At 39.4% G+C, this 21,263-nt stretch overlaps 2 protein-coding genes across 2 annotated transcripts; one reads left to right on the top strand and one right to left on the bottom strand.

Annotated features, from left to right (window-relative positions):
* The first annotated feature begins 1,678 nt into the window (after positions 1-1,678).
* LOC143583681 (uncharacterized) lies at positions 1,679-5,049 on the top strand. Its single transcript, XM_077065921.1, has 6 exons — positions 1,679-2,203; positions 3,093-3,161; positions 3,326-3,403; positions 4,399-4,494; positions 4,576-4,655; positions 4,731-5,049. Exons 1-6 carry the CDS (start codon positions 1,811-1,813, stop codon positions 4,834-4,836), a joined length of 822 nt encoding a protein of 273 aa, XP_076922036.1. The 5' UTR covers positions 1,679-1,810; the 3' UTR covers positions 4,837-5,049.
* Positions 5,050-7,243: 2,194 nt separating this feature from the next.
* Positions 7,244-11,903, bottom strand: LOC143583682 (eukaryotic translation initiation factor 3 subunit B-like). The gene is made up of 10 exons (XM_077065922.1): positions 11,630-11,903; positions 11,039-11,276; positions 10,800-10,946; positions 10,547-10,675; positions 10,246-10,458; positions 9,471-9,595; positions 9,178-9,376; positions 8,565-9,085; positions 7,786-7,894; positions 7,244-7,713 (listed from the first exon to the last, which is right to left on the bottom strand). The coding sequence occupies exons 1-10, from the start codon at positions 11,749-11,751 to the stop codon at positions 7,381-7,383; spliced, it is 2,136 nt and encodes a 711-aa protein (XP_076922037.1). The 5' UTR covers positions 11,752-11,903; the 3' UTR covers positions 7,244-7,380.
* Between the last annotated feature and the right edge of the window lie 9,360 nt (positions 11,904-21,263).

Genomic DNA, 21,263 nt, shown 5'->3' on the forward strand with positions numbered 1-21,263 from the left:
ATTGAAAACTAAGTGGAATGAGAAATTTTACAACCTACAAGTTACAAACACATAAAACAACTTAAAATTATAAAGTAACATGGTTAACCCGATTAACCCGACTAACCCGACCCGAATAACCCAAACCCAACTAACCCGAACCTTAATAGGGCCGGGTTGCGGGTTAGATATTTTTTTTAAGGAAAACCCGACTAACCCAACCCGATTAACCCGAAACTCGATCGAGTTGACCCGATTAACACCCCTAAATAGAAGTGTTCTTCGTTCAAAGGTTAGGCATTTCATTCAAATATGTGTTTCAAGGTATGAATTTCGCCTAAATATTTTATATTACTAGCTTAGACCCTAATCAGGGTATAGCCATAACTTGATAAAAAATAATCATACATATCTTTTCAAAAGCTAGGTGTATAATTAAAATATTGAATGTTTATGAATAAAAACATAAAGTTTATTATAAGTGATATGGTAAAATTGATATTTACTCTGAAGAAGAAACCTAATATAGACATTTATTTATCATGAAGCGTAGCATATACTTGGTAAATAAACAAAATGACTAAAGCTCTAAAATGTTTTATACAAATAAATGAGTTGACAAGTTTAAAGTTATGCAAACATATTAAAGATCTAGGCTAGATTGTTGATCTAGTTTTATTATAAAAGGGTAACGCAAAGCATAAATCAGAGAAAGCGATGATCATAAAAAATGTGAATACGTTCATATATATAAAACTCTTTGATCAAATCAATCACCCAATAACCAAAATTTATATGGGATACTATATCCCTAAAACTTTAGTATATGATGGCATTCAGGCTAATTATACGTTATTTTTCCTGCTAATATACTAAAATTGCATATGCTTATGCATTGTAATAACGTACTATTATATAGTTACTCATGATGTAGAAATTTGGAATCTTATTACAATAAAGTGACTTAACACTATTATAGATTTTTTCTTAATTCGGTCATGTAGCTTGAATATTTGAGAATCTTAGTTTTCTATCCATAAGAAGTTGATACTTGATACATTACTTGTGTCTGTTCCGTCACTGTGTATTGTGTTTGTGAGTTATGAACTTATTTTGATACAAAATAAAACATCTTTTGCTATGTATAGCTTTACATGCTTAGGCTAAAGATGTTACTGTCTTTATATGTCAAAACTTCTGAAGTTATATAATTTCATCTCTCAAGATTAACTCGGTGTGTTTAACTATTTTCTTGACTTAATTTCAGGACATGCTTGATAAAAGTAAGCTTTCACTGGAAATCAAAATGTACAAATATACCAAAGGCAAACATAAACACGCATAGATCAAACACATTTACATCTGGTATAACAGGATAAGAAATTAAGCATATCGATCGACCGGAAGAACCAAAAGCAACTAGCAGCGGGTCTGAGAACGTTGAAGAAATTACCAATTCGATATCAAGATCCCGTTGCTACGAGAGACGAAGATAACATATCTGAACATTTAAGAAAGAAAGAAGCACACCAAAGTAGCAGCAAATCACGAACCCAATAACAGAAAAACTGATAAACACCATAGATACTTTCAAAGAACCCAGATGATCAACACAACTTATCATCCGCTCGAAAAACGAAAAACACTATTTTATATATGAAATTGGAATTCAAAACTTGAAAAAAGAAAAAAAAATGATATAATTTTGAATTCTTATTATTTTTCAAAGAAGCCGCTAAACTCATCCTTTCCATCTTTGAACACCAAATCAATAATCCAATAACCCCCAATTTCACTCTATCAATTTGCAATCTTGAAAACCCTACTGCAAATGTCATCACCACCACCACCACCACCACCGCCGCCAAACCCTACAACCACCACCACCGCCGCTACCGCCGATTTCTTGAAATCGATGGCGAACCAGAAACCCACAAAACAACATTCACACCCATCAATCTATTACAATCCACAACACCCTTTTCCACCGCCAACACAACCCACTTCAAGATCCATCCATCAACAACAACCGCCGGCTGGAGCTCCTTTTCAGCCCAATTCCGGCAGCAGCTTCCCGCCTCGACCTGTCTCCGGCTACCACAACCCTTATGCGGTTAATCGGCCACATGGGTTTTCGAATTCCGATCAATTGGTTAACACCCATTTGCAGCAAACCCTTATCGGTGGCGGTTTGATCGTGGGTTCTGGTTCTGCACACCCAAAGGTTTGATTTTTATTATTTTTTTCTATGTTTATGTTCGAAGTTGACTAGAATTAATACTTTGATTGACTTTAAATTTGAATCTAGGTAAATGTTAATTCTTGATGATCAGTTAATTTGCTAAATTGCATCAATTACCGCATTTGCGTGTGTCGGTTTGAGGGGGGGGGGGTGTAATTAGTAATTACTAATTAGCATTATAGTTCTAGGTGATTATATCTGGATTTAGTTCACATTTATCTACATTACTAATCAGTCTAATCTGACTGCTTTGACTCAGTAATCTTAAGTCAAAATTCAGTCTTTCCAATGGTAAAAAGATGGAGTAGTAAGTTAACATGCATATCCAAACACCCCCTTCATGTTTTTACGAGGTTTGTGTTTGGAAGGTTTTGTATGGGTGATGGAGCGCGTTTGTAAGGTTTAAAAAAAATTTAAAAGAAAATTGGGAACACATTTTTTATAATGAATGATTAAATGATTATTTAGGAAGGGTGTTTAATGCGATGTGCAAAAAGAAAAAAAAAATATAGTTAGTAATCAATGCAAAAGATATCACATTATCTTCGAATCCATATAAGAATAGGAGACTGAGACCTAGGTTTATTCATAAGTTCTTACGCCATGGATAGACAATTGCACTCATCTAAGGGTGCCGGAAGTGGCAAGCAAAAAGTCATCAAAAAGCTGTTTGATTTAAATCAAACGCCGGAAGAGAATGAATCCAACGATCGACCAAAGGTATGGTTGTTAAAAAAGTTGTGATTTGAAGCGTGCATATAAGTAGGTAGTTTTGAATTTGTCAAATTTAGATCTTGCTAGTTTATTTTTTGTTCGATTTGTTATTTGATGCTGTGATGTTTGTTAGTACATAATGTTGCATCATCTGTAGGTCGTGGGTCAATCATCAGTTGCTGATAAGAATGGAGACGATGCTTTCGTTGTTATCAGAGATAGGAAGGTAACATTACTTTTTTTTCCGTATATGTTGTTGGTTATAAACATATATGCTACATTAGACATCTGTTCACAAATTTGAAAGCTTTATAATTATTTTGCTCACTTGAAGATTATCTTATATCTATCTAGATAGGTTAAATTGGTGTTTTTTTCCGAATGTTGTAGGTTCAAGTTTCTGAGGGCACTTCTCTTTATGCCCAATCCCGCTCGTGGCTGAAAAACGGACAGGCATTTGAAAAACAGGTATGCAATTTTTTTCATCTTTAATCGGTGTCCTTGTGCACAAACGTATCACTCAGATACACTTTATTAAATCAAGTTGTGTTGCAACCAGTGGTGGAGCCAAACAGGTTTTTTAATGGGTCGTTGAAGTCTATCAACTCATTTTACAGATTTTTCGGGTTGGATTGAGTTTGATCGAACAAACTCTAATCGTCAAATGAACTCTTAATTCTGATCTCTGTACTCGTTTAGTTTGCACAGATTCTATTTCCCAATCCATTGCAGTAAATGGACGAGTCAAAACGGGTCAAAAACTGAATTTATTCGGCTAAATATGTTAAAATTAATACATATAAAACATATAATTCTATATTATGATATAGGGTAAGGCATTACATCACACACAAAAAGGTCTTAAATTTTTGTTTACATCTTTACCTTAAAATATTGTGGTAATCCAGACAGCTACCTTAGATATGGGAATGAAATAATCTAAATTCCAGCCTTTGAGAACTGATTCAGTGGATTGATTGATCGGTCGAGTTAGGGTGGGACGGGGACTAACCCTCCTTTTAAAGGAACCCACACAAAAAATAAAAATAAAAACAAAAACAAAAACAAAAACTAGCAGGCACTTGGTTTCAAAACCGAGTCCCTTATTTCAGATTGGATGATGGGGGTTAACCACTTTAACTGCATCACATTCTTTTTATTTATTCATACAATCTGTTTTTATCCCCTGGGATAGAGGAAAAGTTTGCCTCATCCCTCCCTCCTTAGACCCTACTAATAGCTTTGCTATGAGTGAGATTATATTGGATACGTTTGTTTGTTAAGTGTAGACAGGACTAGAGTTTGGCATGCATAAGTTTTTAACAAAATACATTCCACAGGCGCAAACTGAGCGCATAATGTCTCATGAGCTTGCCTTTCCAAAAATGTCTAATATGCCCTTCAATATTTATGTGTTTTACTGAATTAAAAGTTATGCTGATGCATGATTGTCTGATTGACAGCCACAACAATATCCGGATTGTGTCAAGTCTCTGCCGAAGCCACTGCCTGCATCTAAGGTCGAAGCAACAAAGGAGGATGACATGGAAATTGATGAGGTATTTATACGCCTTAATGTTATGTACCATGTCTTTTCACTATCACTAACAAATGACGATTTTGCCCTTATCTGGTGTCAGATGCCCGAGAATGTTGATCACTTGTCTGTCAAGGAGCTGTTGCAACTGCACATTGACCGTGCGAAGAAGGTTCGAGCGAGGTATGTGTATATGCTTTCTTAGTTTTAATCGTTGCCTCTCAAAAGTTAATAATGCATGCATGTTGTTATTTACAGAAAACGAAATGAGCGGCTACAAAAAATCGAAAGGTACAAAGACCGTCTTGCTCTGCTTTTGCCCCCGGTTGCGGAGGAGAAGCCGAAGAACGACCCTGCATCTTGAAGCATAGGCATTTCAATGAGCAAACCTGCAAAAAGAAGCCACCTTTTATGATATTGTTAGATATTATTATTACCAGCTTTAATAATTTGGCTCTTGTTGTCTTACTTTTTAGTTACTTTCTATCTCTTTATTTGGGCCATCAGGCTTATAGTTTACAGTGAAACAATTATCCTGTATGAATCTTTTATTTCTAGTGATTTCTAAGTTCCTGCTTGGTTCTTGGAATTAGTTGGAATTTCGAATTAAGAAACGTGTCGTTTGTTTGGTTAAAAAAGTAATTGGAATTATTTCATTTTATTTTGATTTTATTAACCTTTAAAGTTGGAAAACATGTTTTGTTTGTTGTTGAACTTGTGTTTGAGACACAACACCGCACGGGCATTGTGGTTGTCCTGAAAGATGTTGGCAAGGGTTGACCATGCCTGTGCCCTATGGTGGTGTCCGGGTGTCAAAATAGTTTGCAAGAAATTGTTGGAGATCGTACCGCAAATACATTGGAGTACGATAACGCCAGTACAGGCCTACAGATCGGCTTTGGCTTTTGTTTTATCAGCATCGGTTTTGTCTTTGTGGTTTGGTGTGATCAATGGCTCCGAATGCACGATATAGTGGATCTTGAAGTTGTGAATATTAGTAACGTTGAGCCAAGTGGAGTTTGTTCATGTTTTGTTATTGGAATCGAGGTCTAGGAGAAGAAAGATGGGTGGTGATCGCTTAAGAAAAGCGACCGAAGATGGCAGGGCCGGCTGCAAGTGTTTTCGAAAAAGATGAGAATGGGAGAGTTTGTACTAAGAGTTTTAGCTTTGATACCATAAAAGATATTGGTGAAACATGTGCTCCAATCTGGTTGATAATTGATTTATTATAATGCACGATACCCTCACAATATATTAAAGATAGATATAAACTATGGGGCCGGGATACTGTACAATAATGCCTTAACGTACGATAAGTACGCGAGACGCTCAAAGTCAAAAAAACAAGGCAAAAATACTAAAACGCTAAAAAACGCTCGGCCAAACCTAAAACGCTCAAAACGGGGTTCATGAAAAAAAGTAAAAAATTGATCGATTAAATATTCAAATATGTTTTTTTCGGTGAATCAATGATTAATTGGGTATGTAATGATAATTCCGAGATGTTGGGATGTGATTTCATGGATCGATTCGTGAAAAAAAGGATTCGCGTACCTATTGTACGTTAAGGTATTATTGTATTAGATCTTTTGCCATAAACTATGAATTAGGAGATAACTCTAAATAACACAAGTGCACATCATATAAATTCTAATACAACATACATATGTTTATTTGGGTAATTTAAAAACCATGTAATCCGAACATGACCCGTTAGCCCATTTATCTATATCGTATATACCTTCAATTAGAGGTGCACATACCGGGTATTTTTAGGAACCGGGAACCGGTATAGTCAGGTATTTGACCGAGTTTTTTTTCCGGCTTTCAGGTAGGGTAGGGTCGGGTTTCGACCGGGTATTTCCGGTTCCGATTACACCGGTTCCAGGTCAGTTCCGGGTAAGGCTCCGGGGAGAAATCCTATACCTGGTCCTACCCGCGGGTCGGGTCCGGAACCGGCTACGGGTCAGGTACACTGGGTCGGGTCCGGAACCGGGTATTTTGTGCACCTCCACCTTCAATTTTGTTGTTATGAAGTAAGATGCCTACTTTGTAAAGTTTTTATAACTTTATAAAATTTTGATTTCACAAAACCTTTTACAAGTTTATATAATTTTTTTACTGTCATTAGCTTGTTATCCACAAACCTTAAGTTCCAACACCACCTAAACCATGCCACAATGGATGGTGCTTGCCTCCCCATATGACAGTCCATAACTGTGCCGTGTAACTCAGTTGGTTTAGGGTGCGTAAGACTTGGAACAATAATTGTCACGTGTGTCAGTGACGTCTACTGTGGATGGTATAAACAAAAAATTGATGTATCTGTAATATCAAGATAATATCTGATACTGTTACTACTGATATATGATTGCAAATGATCATAGAATAAGAAACTTTATCAAGTACACATTTAATATGATTTGAACATGAAACTAAAGTTTAATGTTTTATTATTCTTTGGTGAGACAATGAATGTAGACAATTTAAAACCCAAATAGTGATTATATCCTTAGTTAGATAACAGTACTTGATATAGCGCATTTCCCTGACGCTAAATTATATGTTTACTGAAGAGACATGGTAACGAATCCAGGTCGGATCTTGGCAAGGCCACTCACAAAGGCTCAGACCATTCAAAGCAAAGCACCAAAAGGAACAAACCTACAGGTGCGTACTGCGCAGCCTCAAAGAAGATGCGTGCTAGATTTACCGGAACCGATGAACAGATCCTAACTAAATTCACAGGAACAAAAAGACACTCGGCGAAATCGTCAAAACCACAAAATTCAAAAATTTCAAACTGAAGCACAAAATCCAGCGTAAACATAATCATGCATTAAGCATTCATGACTTGACATAGCCAACAGCATCAACTAGCAAACAAAAATAAAAAAAAATCTCTTTTTCAGGCATCCTGAATGATCTCTTCAGTAACCTCCAGCAGCTCTTCAACCTCTACTTCCTTAGCCTCATACTCCTCTTCCACATCACTAGCTTCACCGTCTCTTAGCATCTGCCTATCCATCTTCTCCTGCTCGTGATACTGCTTCCACGTGTTCACCCATCGTTCCCAATCATCCTTCAACTGCTTCCTCTTTTCACGATCCTGCTCGCTCAACAACACAGAAATATCTTGATCTTGCACATCATACTTCTTACTGTATTTCTTCAAATTCTTCAAAATTTCTTCCTCCTTTTCCGGGCTCAAGAAAGATGGTGGCCTTGGCCTCCACAAGAACTGTAATATACCATTTTAATAATCATTTACAAAAGTTAAAAAAAAAAAAAAGTTGCAAGTTTGCAACATTACCTGAAAGAAATGATCCTTCAGAATTCGGTAAAGTAACTTCCCATTAAATGACCATATATTGAAACCATTTTCCATCTCATGCACCGAAGTGACTGAAGTTGCAACATACCTATAACAGAATTAATGCATAATTATTTATATAAATAAAAAAATATGTCATCAAGACATTTGATTTAAGAATTAATTTACAAACCAAAACTAAAAATATCATATAACCCAACTTTAATTAATTTTCACTAAATGATCATTCTACCCCTTTCCATTATACGTTTTTAAACCCTAAATTTTATTTGAATGTTTCAATATCAAGTTATCAACGATAAAGGAGCATACAGAAACACAGTCTACTCTTTCGTTCTCTCACCAGCAGATAGTCGAACAAGTATGCTACGAATAAGATAACCAAACCAAGTATAATCGCATGATAATCGAATGATAAACAATCTAACATTTTGCAAAAACTAATGCTTATCATTAAAAAAAATTTAAGATAAAGATGAAAACATATAAAAAGATGGAAGTTAAAGTTAATGAAGAGAAATACAAAAATAATGAAGCAAAAGATAGATATAAAAATAATGAAGAGCAAAATAGTCTTTTATTAAACTGTTTAACTGTGTTTAATAAGTTGCACATATTTGATATTTTAACTACTTTGTGGGAAGATATGATACGTTCATACTTTTAGTTTTGCATGGGTATAAATATATGATACTTTCCAAGTTTGTAGGGGGGTACATATGAAAATGCCCCTAATTTGCTTTAAAGATTAAAAATACCTCCCAGTTGGGTCCCACTCTATGTCAGTTGCCATAAAATGTTCAGCAGTAGCCATAGTTTCAAGCTCATCAACATTATAGAACTCCAACTGTCCATTGAACCCCTTCAAGCCAGCCAAAATGATAAAACGACCACTAGGTGACCAAAACAGAGCATTCGCCTGCTTTTGCTTGAGAGTTGTGAGCTTTGACACCTTACCGCCTTTGACAGAATAGAAACTAACATCAGGTCTCGGGCTATCACCATGAATAACTGCAAATCTGTGACCCTTTGGTTCCCATGCAAATGCGATAACCTTATCATTCTTGTTGTCAAGCTCAAAAACCTCAATAGGTATGTCACGTTCTTTGATCCTGAAAAGCTCAAAGCCAGTGTATGTGCTCTTTTTGGTTTTTGTGTATCGATCAACTTTGACAGCGAGATATTCACCGTTACTTTGCCAGTACATTTTGCAATCACTAACACTGAAAAGATTCTTCTGCCTCAACTCTACTTTGCTCGGGATTTGAAAGAGACTCACCTAAAAATATCATATAAGCCCATGTTAATTGTTATTCAAAAATAATAAAATTTTGAAACTTCAAAATAGGAAAGATGCCCATCAACACTTACTCTTGCAGGTTGATTTCCACCACCAAGTTCAGGAACAAAAAGTGCAAAAATAGGGTCGGTTGGAGACCAACTGAAGTCCATAACATTGTCAACTTTGATGGATTTCTTGTCGATAAGACCAAAGGTCTCTGTGTCATACACAGAAATCATATTTTTGCCCAATCGGGCAAAATATTTGTCCTCTTTACCACCGCCCCATCTGGAAAATCACAAGCATGTCAATTGTCAACATCAGAAAAACACGTATCCAAGACAAAGAAAAGAAAGAACTTGCAAGACTACTATAAAATTACTTGAAAACAGGCCAAGAAACCCCTGTCAAACCTCCTGTTCCTCCAATTGCAAACTCGTCAGCACTTCCCTTGAAATCTCTCATTACTTTTCCAGTTCTAACATCAAATATGTTGAGCACCACCCTCTGATCATAAAGAAACCAAACAGTTAAGAAAATTAATGCTAGGTTAGATGACTTTCAACTCATTTGAACAAAGTTTGGTCCATTAGGTATAAAACATAGTTATTAAAAGCCCTCGCTTCTTGTGCCTAGACCCAATTTTCAGGCGAGTCTCAATAAATGCGCTTCTAGTTCCTAGGCAAGCGCTTCAGCATCGTCTATGCCATGAACATGAGAAGATAAAGGTCGAGCAAAAAAACGCAAGGAGTGCTATTGAAACTTAGATCTAGGAGAGGTCAAAGGCATTACATAATAAACTTTGCTATTCAAAAATGGGAATTACATTTGACTCATTTAGAGCTTTTGGTACTAATTAGATGATATTAAATGTTATATAACAGTTTTATTTTATTTTATTTAAAAAATAATATTATTTTTCATATAAATAATATATTTTTAAATTTTTATTTAAGTGCGCTTTTTTCCTTAGGCCCTCACTTTTTTTGCAAATGTGCCTAGGCCCCAGGCAAGGCCTACGCGCCTTGAGTGCGCCTAGCGCATTTGATAACTATGATATAAAGCCTTACATATACAACCCATTTACAAATAAACAGGTTGAAATTTCCACCAACATAAAATCATACAAAACTATATAAAGCAGAAAACGTTCTTACATGGGTATCGCGAGGGTTGCTTGGTTCATGGCTGCTATATGTAACCAGATATTTCTCACCAGGAGAGAAATCAATGAATTTAACCTGCGGATGAGCATATCGCATCAGACGGTTAAATGTAGTAGCACCACCCCAAACAGCAGCACCTTGGCGGTGAACCGTGGCTAAGTAGGTCCCTAACGGAGACCACTGCACAAAACTTTCAGTCCAGAACTGCAGAAAAATACAATTCAACATAATCAGAATCCTTTCCATGATAAAATAAATAAATTAAAATACCAAGACAAAGTATTTTATTTACCGGGCGTTTGTAAACAGGATCAGCCTTCACTTGTCTTGCATCGTTCCACAGAACCTCCGTATCCGATCCAGCACGGATAACAAACTGATCTCTACCTTTCTCATCAGTAAGCCAGCGTTGCAGATTCTCCTGCATTAATACACCAACACATTAACATCATTATTAAGTTGCAAGCTATCTTACTAACATCTTATAATAGCCAAAAAAAGGCATAAACAATAAATTAAGTTTCACGCTTCACCCAAAAACCTACCCCTGGTGTATAAGGTTTAATTTCCGGAGGGGCCCACTCGTCTGGGACATTCATGAATTTGTCAATTTCATCAAACATGTTGACAGCAAATATATGGGCTCTGTCTAGTCTGTATCCATTCGTCTTTTCCTTGGCAAGCTCAGCTTCCTACAAGAAGATACAGCCACAAAGCAATGAAAGAGATTACATTATATAAGACTTGATAAGAAAGTAAAAACTAAATTTTTAATTGTAAATACCTGTGGAGTGTTGTACTCGATGAAGCAATAACCTAGGGTTTTACCAGTGTCTTCATCAACAGGCATCCAAAGCCCATTTTCCTTAATAACTCCAATTTGGCTGTAGATTTTACGAACCACACCTTCAAGCTTATCGTACTTTTCGCTAGGCACAACAGGCAAATTATCCACAACAATAATACTCCCAAATCCAGCATCAAACTCCAATTGATCCCCCTCATTTAAATCCTCATCATCACTATTAAATTCAAACACACAAAGAGGATACAAATTAATAAACAAAACAAAACACAAATATTCAAAACTCATCATACTAAAAATCACTTGTATACACAAGCATCAAATAAGCTTACAACAAACACCAAAAGTAAAGCATCATTAAGCAATTAAACACTCCATATGCATACATGTAATCACTTAAATTAGGGTTTTCAGCTCAAAACAATACACATAAATCAATTAACGGCAAACTATTAGGGTTTCAACGGCCGTCATCATGAATTATTACAATTTCAACACAATACTTATTCAATCGGCCATACGAGTACATAAATCAGTGTATGTATCAACGTTTGGTTAATTTATAACTACCTAATGATGCCGCAGTCTTCACCGGGCGGGAGGCGAATGGAGTTCCAATCAACAGCAGATAAATCGATGTTCAAACGAGCGGCTTCAGCTCTTATAGCTTCCATTGACATTACTTCCGCCATGGTTTCGCCAGCTATTGTAGATCGGAGTAAGGTTATCGTCGGCCGTTGTTTTATCTGGTTGATTTAGCGAAGAAATTAGGGCTTCCGTCAGCTACGAACGCAGGCAGGAGTGTGTATGTGTAGAAGACGATAACCCTAGTTGCCGCACAAGTTGTGTAAACGGACCTAGATGATTCTTTTTTTACTTTTATATTTAAGTGAAACTATTGGGCTTGGCTTGGCCCTTCCTTATATGGGTACATTTGTGTGCTGTTCACGACTTGAGTTCGGGTGGTCTGGAGCTCGAGTTTGAGTTTGAGTTTGATTTTGAAGTTAAACGAGCCAAGTCATGGTCAACTCAGGTTGTTTCAAATTATGTTTTTTAGTTAGTTTTATTTGAACTTTTATCAAACGTGTCACGAGCTTTTTTAACAGCCCTATATGTATGAGAAAAAGATTCATGTTTATAAACATGGAGGTAAAATACAAACTTATATAAGCATGTGTGAATGTTATGTGAAACAAATAATTAACTTTGAATACAATTTTGTTTTCATTAAAAATTATAACAAAATATTGAAAACGGTATTAGTTAGCTTTATTAATAATAAGTTACAAGAAATATAAATTAAAAGAATAACTAAATGCATGAAAAAGAAAACTAAAATTACTAAATGCTTAGAAATGAAAATAAAAAATGACTAAATTGATAACTATATTGAAATTTAGAAAAAAGTTAAAAAAACAGTAATTAAATGTATAAAATAAAGTATAAAGAAAAATATTTGTAAAAAACAAAATTAAATAATTACTAAATTAATAATTCTATTAAGTATTTAAGTTTATGGCATAGATGTAAATTGGTTAAATAAATAAGGGATAAATAAGATAGAAACGTAAGTCATTTAAAGAAAAATAATTCTACAAATTCAAAGACCATATGATAATGTATCTTTTAGAAAAAAAAAAAAACATATGATAACATAAGCTAAAAAGAATCTCAAAAAATTGTAATAGCTAATTGTCATGTGATGGCGTGTGAAGAAATCATTAATAAATATGAAATGAGGGTATAGCTAATATATAAAAAAAAGTTAGAGATATGAATGGTAAATGTGATTCGTGTCAATTTATACATCATTATTACTAAACTCTTTTGATTATAATCGAGTGGCCTTAAAAATATAATGGTATGTTTATCAATTTTTTGTTTTGTTTGTACTAGTAACAAAAACAAGTACAAGTACATGAGCTATGGAATCAACTATCAAGTGAGCTGGAACAAAATTATATGCAGGCTTTATTAAATCTTTGTGATTGGGCTGAACTTGTAGAGTTAACTAATTTTAATAGATCGCCTTACTCTTTTGATCCATATGGTTTTACTTGTTTAACATTTAAATCGTTTGGCATATTAAACTTCGTGGTTAAATTCTATGTTCCTTTCGGTCTCTAACTCTCCACCCTTTTTCATTACTCTACCAATAACACCACTATCCACCGGTACACTATCACCATTCAACCAACATCATACAATAATCTATAGTTGACACTCTCATGTGATAACTCTGATGATTTTACTTTGTGTTCCTTAGTCTAATAAATGAAAGAAAATAAAACAAAGAAAATGAAACCAAGGAGAGAAAACAAAGGGAGTGAAATGAAAATAATGTAATATAGTGTTTTAAAGTTCAAAGGAAATGAAAATAATTTTTTTTTTCATCTTATCAAGTGGAAATACGATAAATAAATTTTAAGATATTTTATTCATTACAAATACAATATTTGTAGTCAAAATTAATATATTTTATTTATAATTATATGTAACTTTGTACGAGTATGAGCCAGTTTAAATATAATTATAGGATACAACAAAACTCTATCCAATGTTGCAATTTTTAAATTTCAATATTCATCAGTTACATAAGGTCGTCAATTTTGTTATTCTAAAACGGATAAGCATAATTCGGTTAATAATCGGTTAACCAACGGATTTAAACGCGTGTATATTCATTCAAGTTAGCTTCGGTTAATAAGTCCAATTATATGCTTGTTCAAATACAATCATATCAATCTTTCGAAGGAGAATAATGTAGCAAATAACATGCTATATATAAGTAAAATAGCAATTTTTTATGCATAACATTATAGGGTTTGGATCAAATACAAATTAAATTAATGTGCCAACTGCGTGTATCAAGTATTGTAATTATGTAATAAAAGCTTAATGTAATTACATTATGCTGCAATTACACTACACTATAATTACACTATTTGATTCGCACAATTAACATATGTTTTTTTTTTAATTTGCACGTTAACTTTCTCATAACATTATCATTATATTTATAAAAACGATAAAAAATAATTTAAAAATTGGTTATGTTTTGTTAATTGAGTTATTTACTTATTTATAGACATATAGTGATAACAATACTATATATAGGGTTATCAATCAAATTCAAAACCAAAACTTCAGTTTCTCTATTGATTATTTCAGTTATGATTTGTTTATTTGATTTTTTTTTCTTTGTAAACTCATCACTTTGTTTACGTACGTATACAGTATATGTATGTTCTTACCCATAATTTTTTGTAAATGCTGTTATTATAATTTAATGGAACACGTCAATGCTAGCTCGACGTGGATTGCGACGGTGGATACGAGGTTTAAGGTTATGCGTGCATAAAGCTAGAACTTCATTTTTCTCCAGTTTTTCCAAACTTTCTGAAAGATGGTTAAAGAAACTCCGGTAACCACAACCCCAGCTACTGGGGGGAATACCGGCTACACAGTCTTTACAAACACTACCCCGGTTACCCAAGCCGGGGCAAGTGAAGTAAATTTTACGAACACTACCCCAGCTACCCAAGCTGGGGCAAGTGCAGTAAATAATCGCTCACTGGGATTCACCGATACCCAGTTAGAGAAACGAAGACTCCCCCGCCAAACACTCGATGAAGTTAAGGCATGGGCGGAGGCACGTCAAAAGGAATTCCAAGCTGAGTTGGACGAACGCTTGCGTTCCGTCCAACAGGCAGACGAATTCGAAGAATACTTGGACGATGACTTGGAGGAGTCCGACTCCGACGCGAACCCTCGCCATAGGGCAAAAGGGAAGCGTAAGGAAACGGACTCCCAACAGAGAAGGCATTTTGGAGAAGCCTTCAAACCAAAAAACACAGGTGGAAGTCCACGTGACTTCTCCAAAACATTCAGACCAAATGTTGCAAATGCAGGAACGTCCAAATTTGCAAGGGACATTGCAGAAGCAATTGCCCCAAAAAGTGCCAAACAAATGTCCAGCATAGGCACATATGATGGTATATCCGACCCAGATGATCATTTGAACAGATTCATAGCGGGGGCAACCGTCAGTAGTTGGACGGAACCCACGTGGTGTTACATATTCCAAATGACGCTTGTCGGGGCTGCTAGAGCGTGGTTCGATCATCTACCGGTCAACCACATCTACGACTGGGCAGACTTCCAACAGAAGTTTAGCCAACACTTCAGCCAACAACGAAAGTATACCGAGGAGCAATGGACAATCCTCAAGTGCATTCGAGAAAAAGATGAATCTTTGCTAGACTTCATCACTCGCTTCAACTCGAAGAAGCTAAGTCTGGGTAACATTAGCGAAGATCTTGTTCGCGCTGCCTTTATTCAGGGCGTGAACGACCCAGAGCTCATCCGCACCTTAACGGGTAAAGATGGCATGCCATCCACATGGGATGCCATCATGACAGCAGCAAAACGCTTTGCGGAAACGAAGAAGCAACTGGATAGAGATCTCCCACAGAGCACAAACCTCTACACCCAGAAAACAAGAGAATACAACGTCCTTACCGCCCGATTAAACAAAAAACGGAAGCTAGGCATTTGGCAGTCAAGGGTAAACTTTGACACCTCATCCGGCTTGCAGCATCGGTTAGGCGGAAGGGATAACGTACAGTCAAACAAGAACTCCAGATGGACGCCGCTCACCAAAAGCGTCACCGAGATATTCGCTACTGAGGAGCTCCCATGGCCAAAGTCTCAAATAATCCGACATCGTCACAATGCTGATCGGAGTAAATACTGTGACTTTCACGGGACAAAAGGCCACAACACCGAAGAATGCATAGACGTAAAGGACATGGTCGAAGCATTCGTCAGAGATGGGACGCTCGCGCACCTCGTAGCGCAATGAACGCTGAGCAGGCTGATGCGTGTAGAACCCCAGCTGGGGAAAACACGAATAAAAATTCCAGCTTCAATGTGGAGACTACATGCTGCGTAAAGAACGAGATCCCGAACCAGGTGCGTATCGGCTCGATGGCACTCCCATCCCAACAACATGGAAGGGAGCTCAATTACACAGTTTGCATGTAAATCAATTCCAAATTTGTAAAGAAAAGGCCAAGAGCCACTTCTAATGGAAATGATTCTCCTTAAAACATCGACGCTGATGATTTTACATTTATACTTTTAACTATCAACACTGATGCCGGTTTTCACCGCATACATAAGTGTGAAAGTCGTTGCATGGGGAAGGCGGCAAAACCCGCATAAACCCAAAAAATGGCAAACCTTCACGCAGGTCAGATATGGGTAAAGTTTAGCCATCCTACTAAGTGCAAGTGACGGTCCTACCCGCACAATCACGAAAGAGGAAGCAAAACTTCACACCTGTTATCTACCACGTTCAAAGGTTAACTTATCCTCAAAAAGGATGAGAAAAACCTACACGCAGGTTAGACGCAGGTAAAGTTTAGCCATCCTACTAAGTGCAAGTGACGGTCCTACCCGCACAATCACGAAAGAGGAAGCAAAACTTCAACCTATTATCTACCACGTTCAAAGGTTAACTTATTCTACACTTGGAAAATTGCTAATTTAAACTAAAGTATGCAAGTCATATAACGTTTATAAAGCAAGGAATCCAATAAAAGAAGCGGTCTTACCCGCACAAAGATTTATATTTCACAATGATTCATTACAAGAATGGCCGTGTAACTACCCGCCTACAAGAAAATAAATCTATACAAGCTAAATCTATCCTAGCAATGGGAAGGGATCTTCAGGATCAGGCTTCAGGGCCACTTCCACTTGGACCAGCACCATCAGTAGATCGTGGCAGTTCAAGGAAAGCTTTAAGGATAGCTAACCCATCATCAGCAGCAGCAACTTGATTCACCTTCTCCACCACCGGATGCAGGAAGGCGGCGTACTGATTCACTGCTTGGTCGTAAACAGCTTCAGTATCAACATTGTACAAAGGGAAGTTGGAAGGCGGGATGCCTTTCTCAACGAACCCTAGACCAAGCAGGATGCCGGCCTTTTCCCCATCCTCGTGAGAAGCGTTGAGGGCTGCGCTCATAGCATCATCATAAGAGGTCTCTGAGAAGACCCGATGCACAACCAACAAGAAAATATATAAGTATCAAAACCTTTTCTATCTACAAAGAAAAGCGTAAAGACATGAAAAGCTTACCTGAGACAACGCTTCTCGAAGAAGCCATTCCTTGGCAACCAGAGCTTCTTGGAGGGCAGCTTGAGCTTCGTTACGGGCGCGTTCGGCTTCACTCTTGTTGAGGTTGGTAAGCAACACTTCTTTAGCCGCAGCCTCTTCGACGCCCTTAAGCTTCCGCTCAGTATGGTCAAGCACCCCCCTCTGGTCCAAGATCTCCTGGAGCTTTTTGGCGTCTTCCATCGCCAAGGCATCATGAGCCTGCTGGAGAGCCTCTAATTTGGCTTTAAGCTCTTCATTCTCCACGCGTAGAGGCTCAGCAACAGCTTCAGCCTTGGTGGCCCTCTCGGTTGCGTTCCTTGCAGTTTCCTTAGCCAGCCGAAGCTGTTCATTAACAGCTTGGGCAGCCTTGGAACGGGCCTCGAGTCGAGCCTGAACTTCAACCTCGAGGGCCTTGAAGGCCTTCTCCTTTTCCGCAGCCAATGCGGAAAGCCTTTGGTTCTCCTCCCAGACAGCCCGCGCCTGAGCCACTTCTTTAACGCGAGCTGCTTTTAACTTGTCGTTTTCACGACAAAGCAGCTCGACGCGCGGCTGCATCCGGGCCAGGAGAACCCGAAGCTCATTGGTTAGTCTACCCTTCTGGTAGCTAGCCATGGCTTCCCCCAACGCACCACTGGGAGCAGCGTGACGAGCCCATTCCACGCACTCCACAGGGGTGCGAAGGGTTGTTCCTCGGCGAATGTTCCATCGTGGAACATACACTTCATTGGAATCCGACACTGCAAAAAACATAAAGCAGTTAGGAAAAGATGATAAAGAAAAAATTAATATAAAATGGGCCAAAAAAACCCTACGCACCTGTAGGGTCAATAACAGGCCGATAGCCGCCGAACCCATCACCTGAACCCAAGGGAAATCCATCCAAGAGGTCAGGCAGATGGGAAGGTGGCAGAGATTGGCGAGAAGCCCCATGCGTACCTGATGGATCGGCCGTCGTTGCCGATGACGGGGGCATGGTAGCAGCCGCCGCGGTCGCAGCCGCGGAATCCGCAGCAATAGTAACCGCCAGCTCGGTGAAGGATGCTGTAAAAATAGCACTCACAGCCGGCGGTGACGTCATCACAGCTGGAACAGTTGGCTCAAAGGACTGAGCAACTGAACCAGCGGAAGCAGGCGCAGGCGCTTGGGTCGTCGCCTCAGGTAGGCTGACCGGGCCTACCGTCATTGGCGGGGAGGTACTCCTCTGCGCTCCACCCTGGAATGCGTCAACATTCACGTCTGCACAAAGAAGATAAGGGTTAAACGATAAAGCTATGAAGATAAAAGTTAAAGATAAAGTTTGTACTTACGGGTTTTCTTGAGCTTGAAAGTACGGACGGGCGGGGATGAACCTGATGGAGCCGGCCTCTTCGCGCCGGTTACCGTTGTCATCTTTGGCTCTCCGGAGGTGACAATCGTCGCAGCTTCCGGAGCGGCGGTCTTATCACCACCGAGATTCCCCGCCACCTCTTCGCTCTCGGTCTCCGAATCAGACCGAGGTGCCGGATCGGCAGTGGAGGCCACCTTCTCCTTCCCCTTCCCGCCGGCGGCCTTCTTCTTCCGCACCAACGGAGGACCATCTGCGGATTCCTCATCAGAACATACGATTAAAGGAATTCCAGCAGAGGTTTCAACATTGAGGGGTCGAGAGTTGAATAGCGCCTTACCTGGCCGCCTGGCGCTCAGGATCTCGTGGCCTAGCGGGTAGACCTCCACGAACTGATCCGCCGTTTGTTCTAGGATGGGCAACTCGTTCTCGTCTAGAGCGCGAGTACCCATCCGAGCGGGACCGTCAGCCTCCCGCGGGTACAGGAGCGACGTCAAGTCGTTCCCCTCTGAAATAAACAGGAAAGAAGTTGGAAGAAATTCTAAATCAACAAAAGGAAACAAAGCATACCGTAAGTAACAGAGTTCGAACCGTATTCGAGGACGATCGGAATCTTTCGCGCATCCGCCTCCTTCCACACCCGGCTCATCCCCAGCATCACCATCCCGGACTCCGCAAACCGGTAAACCGGAGATTGGACTCGGGATATCTTCGCAAACCATTCTGCCTCCTGGTAGTTGGAGGCGTGAAGGCTGGGAAGTGCTTGCCCGTTCTTGAATTTCATGGCAAGGGGGATGGCGCGAGCGGAGATGTAGAAGAACTCCCGCTTCCACGAGCGAAGACTGTGCGCAGATCTTCAAACCCTTAATCCGGGTTGTCAACGTGTACCACCCCTGGATGCACCTCCAAGTGTAGAAGGTTATCAGGCGGTCAACATAGGGCTCAATGCCCAGAATCCGGCACACCCACTCGAAGTGCCGGATCTTGGCAATCGCCATCGGGTGCACCTCGGTCAGGTGCACACCGTGCCTCTCCAGGACACGGAAAACAAACTTTGTCAATGGAAACCTAAGATTCCCATATACAAAGAATGCAGCATAAACCCCGATTTGCCTCTGGGGGCATCATACACCGTCTGGTGGGGTTCAGGAAACTCAGGCTCGAGAGACTCGAGCATGAACTTCCTGACGATGTACTGATACAGATCGCCAGGCAGAGCACACTGGCACTCGCCAGCAGTACTCTTGTCATCGGCTGTAGATTCGAGATCACGAGACATCTTGCAAAAAGAAAGAAGAAAACGATTTCAAGAGAATGCTCGACTGAAAGATGAGTATTCGCCGGAAATCGTTCTTAAGATGAAGAGAAGAGTGAAAGTGTGGATTACAAAGAACCCTCTCCCCCTTTATATACTAATCGCAATTAATGCGATGAATTTAATGCGGAGGAGAGAGAAATCGAAGGTGCAATGAAACTATGACACGTGGCGAAAAGCAAGCTGGCAACAGTTGTTGACAAGACGCATACCATTAATTTCGCGGCCACGCGCCCGAAAAATCGCGCCCACGCGCCTGAAAAAGCGTCTGGAATGACCATGTTCTGTCACGTCACCATAACTTCCTGCACGTCCTGACACAGTCAGAAGAAACCGTCGCACGACGTTTCAGAAGTTTGGACTGTTCTTATCCTTTCACCAACTCTTCGAATTTCAAAATTAAAAAAGATTCAAAAGTAAGAGGGAATTGAAGCCAAGAGTAACTTGGCAACCAAGTAACCGTAAGATGGATGCGGGTACAGTGTTAAGGCAAAACCCTTCACATACCTAGCACCCGCAGGGAATTGAAGCCAAGAGTAACTTGGCAACCAAGTAACCGTAAGACGGATGCGGGTACAGTGTTAAGGCAAAACCCTTCACATATCTAGCACCCGCAGGGAATTGAAGCCAAGAATAACTTGGCAACCAAGTAACCGTAAGACGGATGCGGGTACAGTGTTAAGGCAAAACCCTTCACATACCTAGCACCCGCAGGGAATTGACGCCAGGGGTACCTTGGAAGTAAAGTAACCGTAAGACGAGCGCAGGTACAGTGTTAAGGCAAAACCCTTCACATACCTAGCGCTCCGCAGGGAATTGAAACCAAGGATCTTCTGGGCAATGCTTGCGGAAACGGAAATAACATCCCCGCATAGCGGGAACGTCGAGAACTACATTGTTTGAGGCTCCAGGATGGAATTGGTGGTTTTAACATAATTGATCACTATGTTCAAAACTACCAAAACCTTAGGGAGAATCTACACAAGTGGGACTCAACGCTCCTGACTTGCGAGGAGGTTACAGCCTACCCGCATCATACCCAAAGATCAAGCAGGAAACTCGGGAATTTCTGCAAGTGACAAGGACTTCCGCGGGAAGAATCCCCATGGAAAACCTTAAAAAACCCTTTTCAGAACCCTTTGCTTAAGTCCAAAAGTTCACCTCACTTTATTAAACACTCATGAGAAGAACATTGGACTGGGGGGACTTGAAGAGGTAGGTCCCAGCAAAGCCCAGTTGGACCCGCAAGACTCACCTTGAAGAGGGACGTCTGCGCAGAAACCAACTGGATCCGCAGGACCAACCATGCTCAGAGACGTGACGTCCTTACGCGCAGTACGCAAGCTGTTCCCGCAGGAAATGCCTCCCAATGGTGAAGGACTCCGCCTGTTCCCGCAGC

The sequence above is a fragment of the Bidens hawaiensis genome, unplaced genomic scaffold, assembly GCF_021521415.1.
Source record: "Bidens hawaiensis isolate Kalapana, Puna unplaced genomic scaffold, B.hawaiensis_p1.1 tig00032491_1, whole genome shotgun sequence".
NCBI lineage: Eukaryota > Viridiplantae > Streptophyta > Magnoliopsida > Asterales > Asteraceae > Bidens > Bidens hawaiensis.

Excerpts from the sequence above, each read along its gene's own strand:
- LOC143583681 (XM_077065921.1), top strand. The coding sequence starts at position 1,811 with ATGTCATCACCACCACCACCACCACCACCGCCGCCAAACCCTACAACC. Across the intron at positions 3,162-3,325 it reads TTGTTATCAGAGATAGGAAG|GTTCAAGTTTCTGAGGGCAC; the intron begins GTAACATTACTT and ends CGAATGTTGTAG. Across the intron at positions 4,495-4,575 it reads ATGACATGGAAATTGATGAG|ATGCCCGAGAATGTTGATCA; the intron begins GTATTTATACGC and ends ATCTGGTGTCAG.
- LOC143583682 (XM_077065922.1), bottom strand. The coding sequence starts at position 11,751 with ATGGCGGAAGTAATGTCAATGGAAGCTATAAGAGCTGAAGCCGCTCGT. Across the intron at positions 10,459-10,546 it reads ATCCTGTTTACAAACGCCCG|TTCTGGACTGAAAGTTTTGT; the intron begins GTAAATAAAATA and ends ATTTTTCTGCAG. Across the intron at positions 7,714-7,785 it reads TGAAGGATCATTTCTTTCAG|TTCTTGTGGAGGCCAAGGCC; the intron begins GTAATGTTGCAA and ends GGTATATTACAG.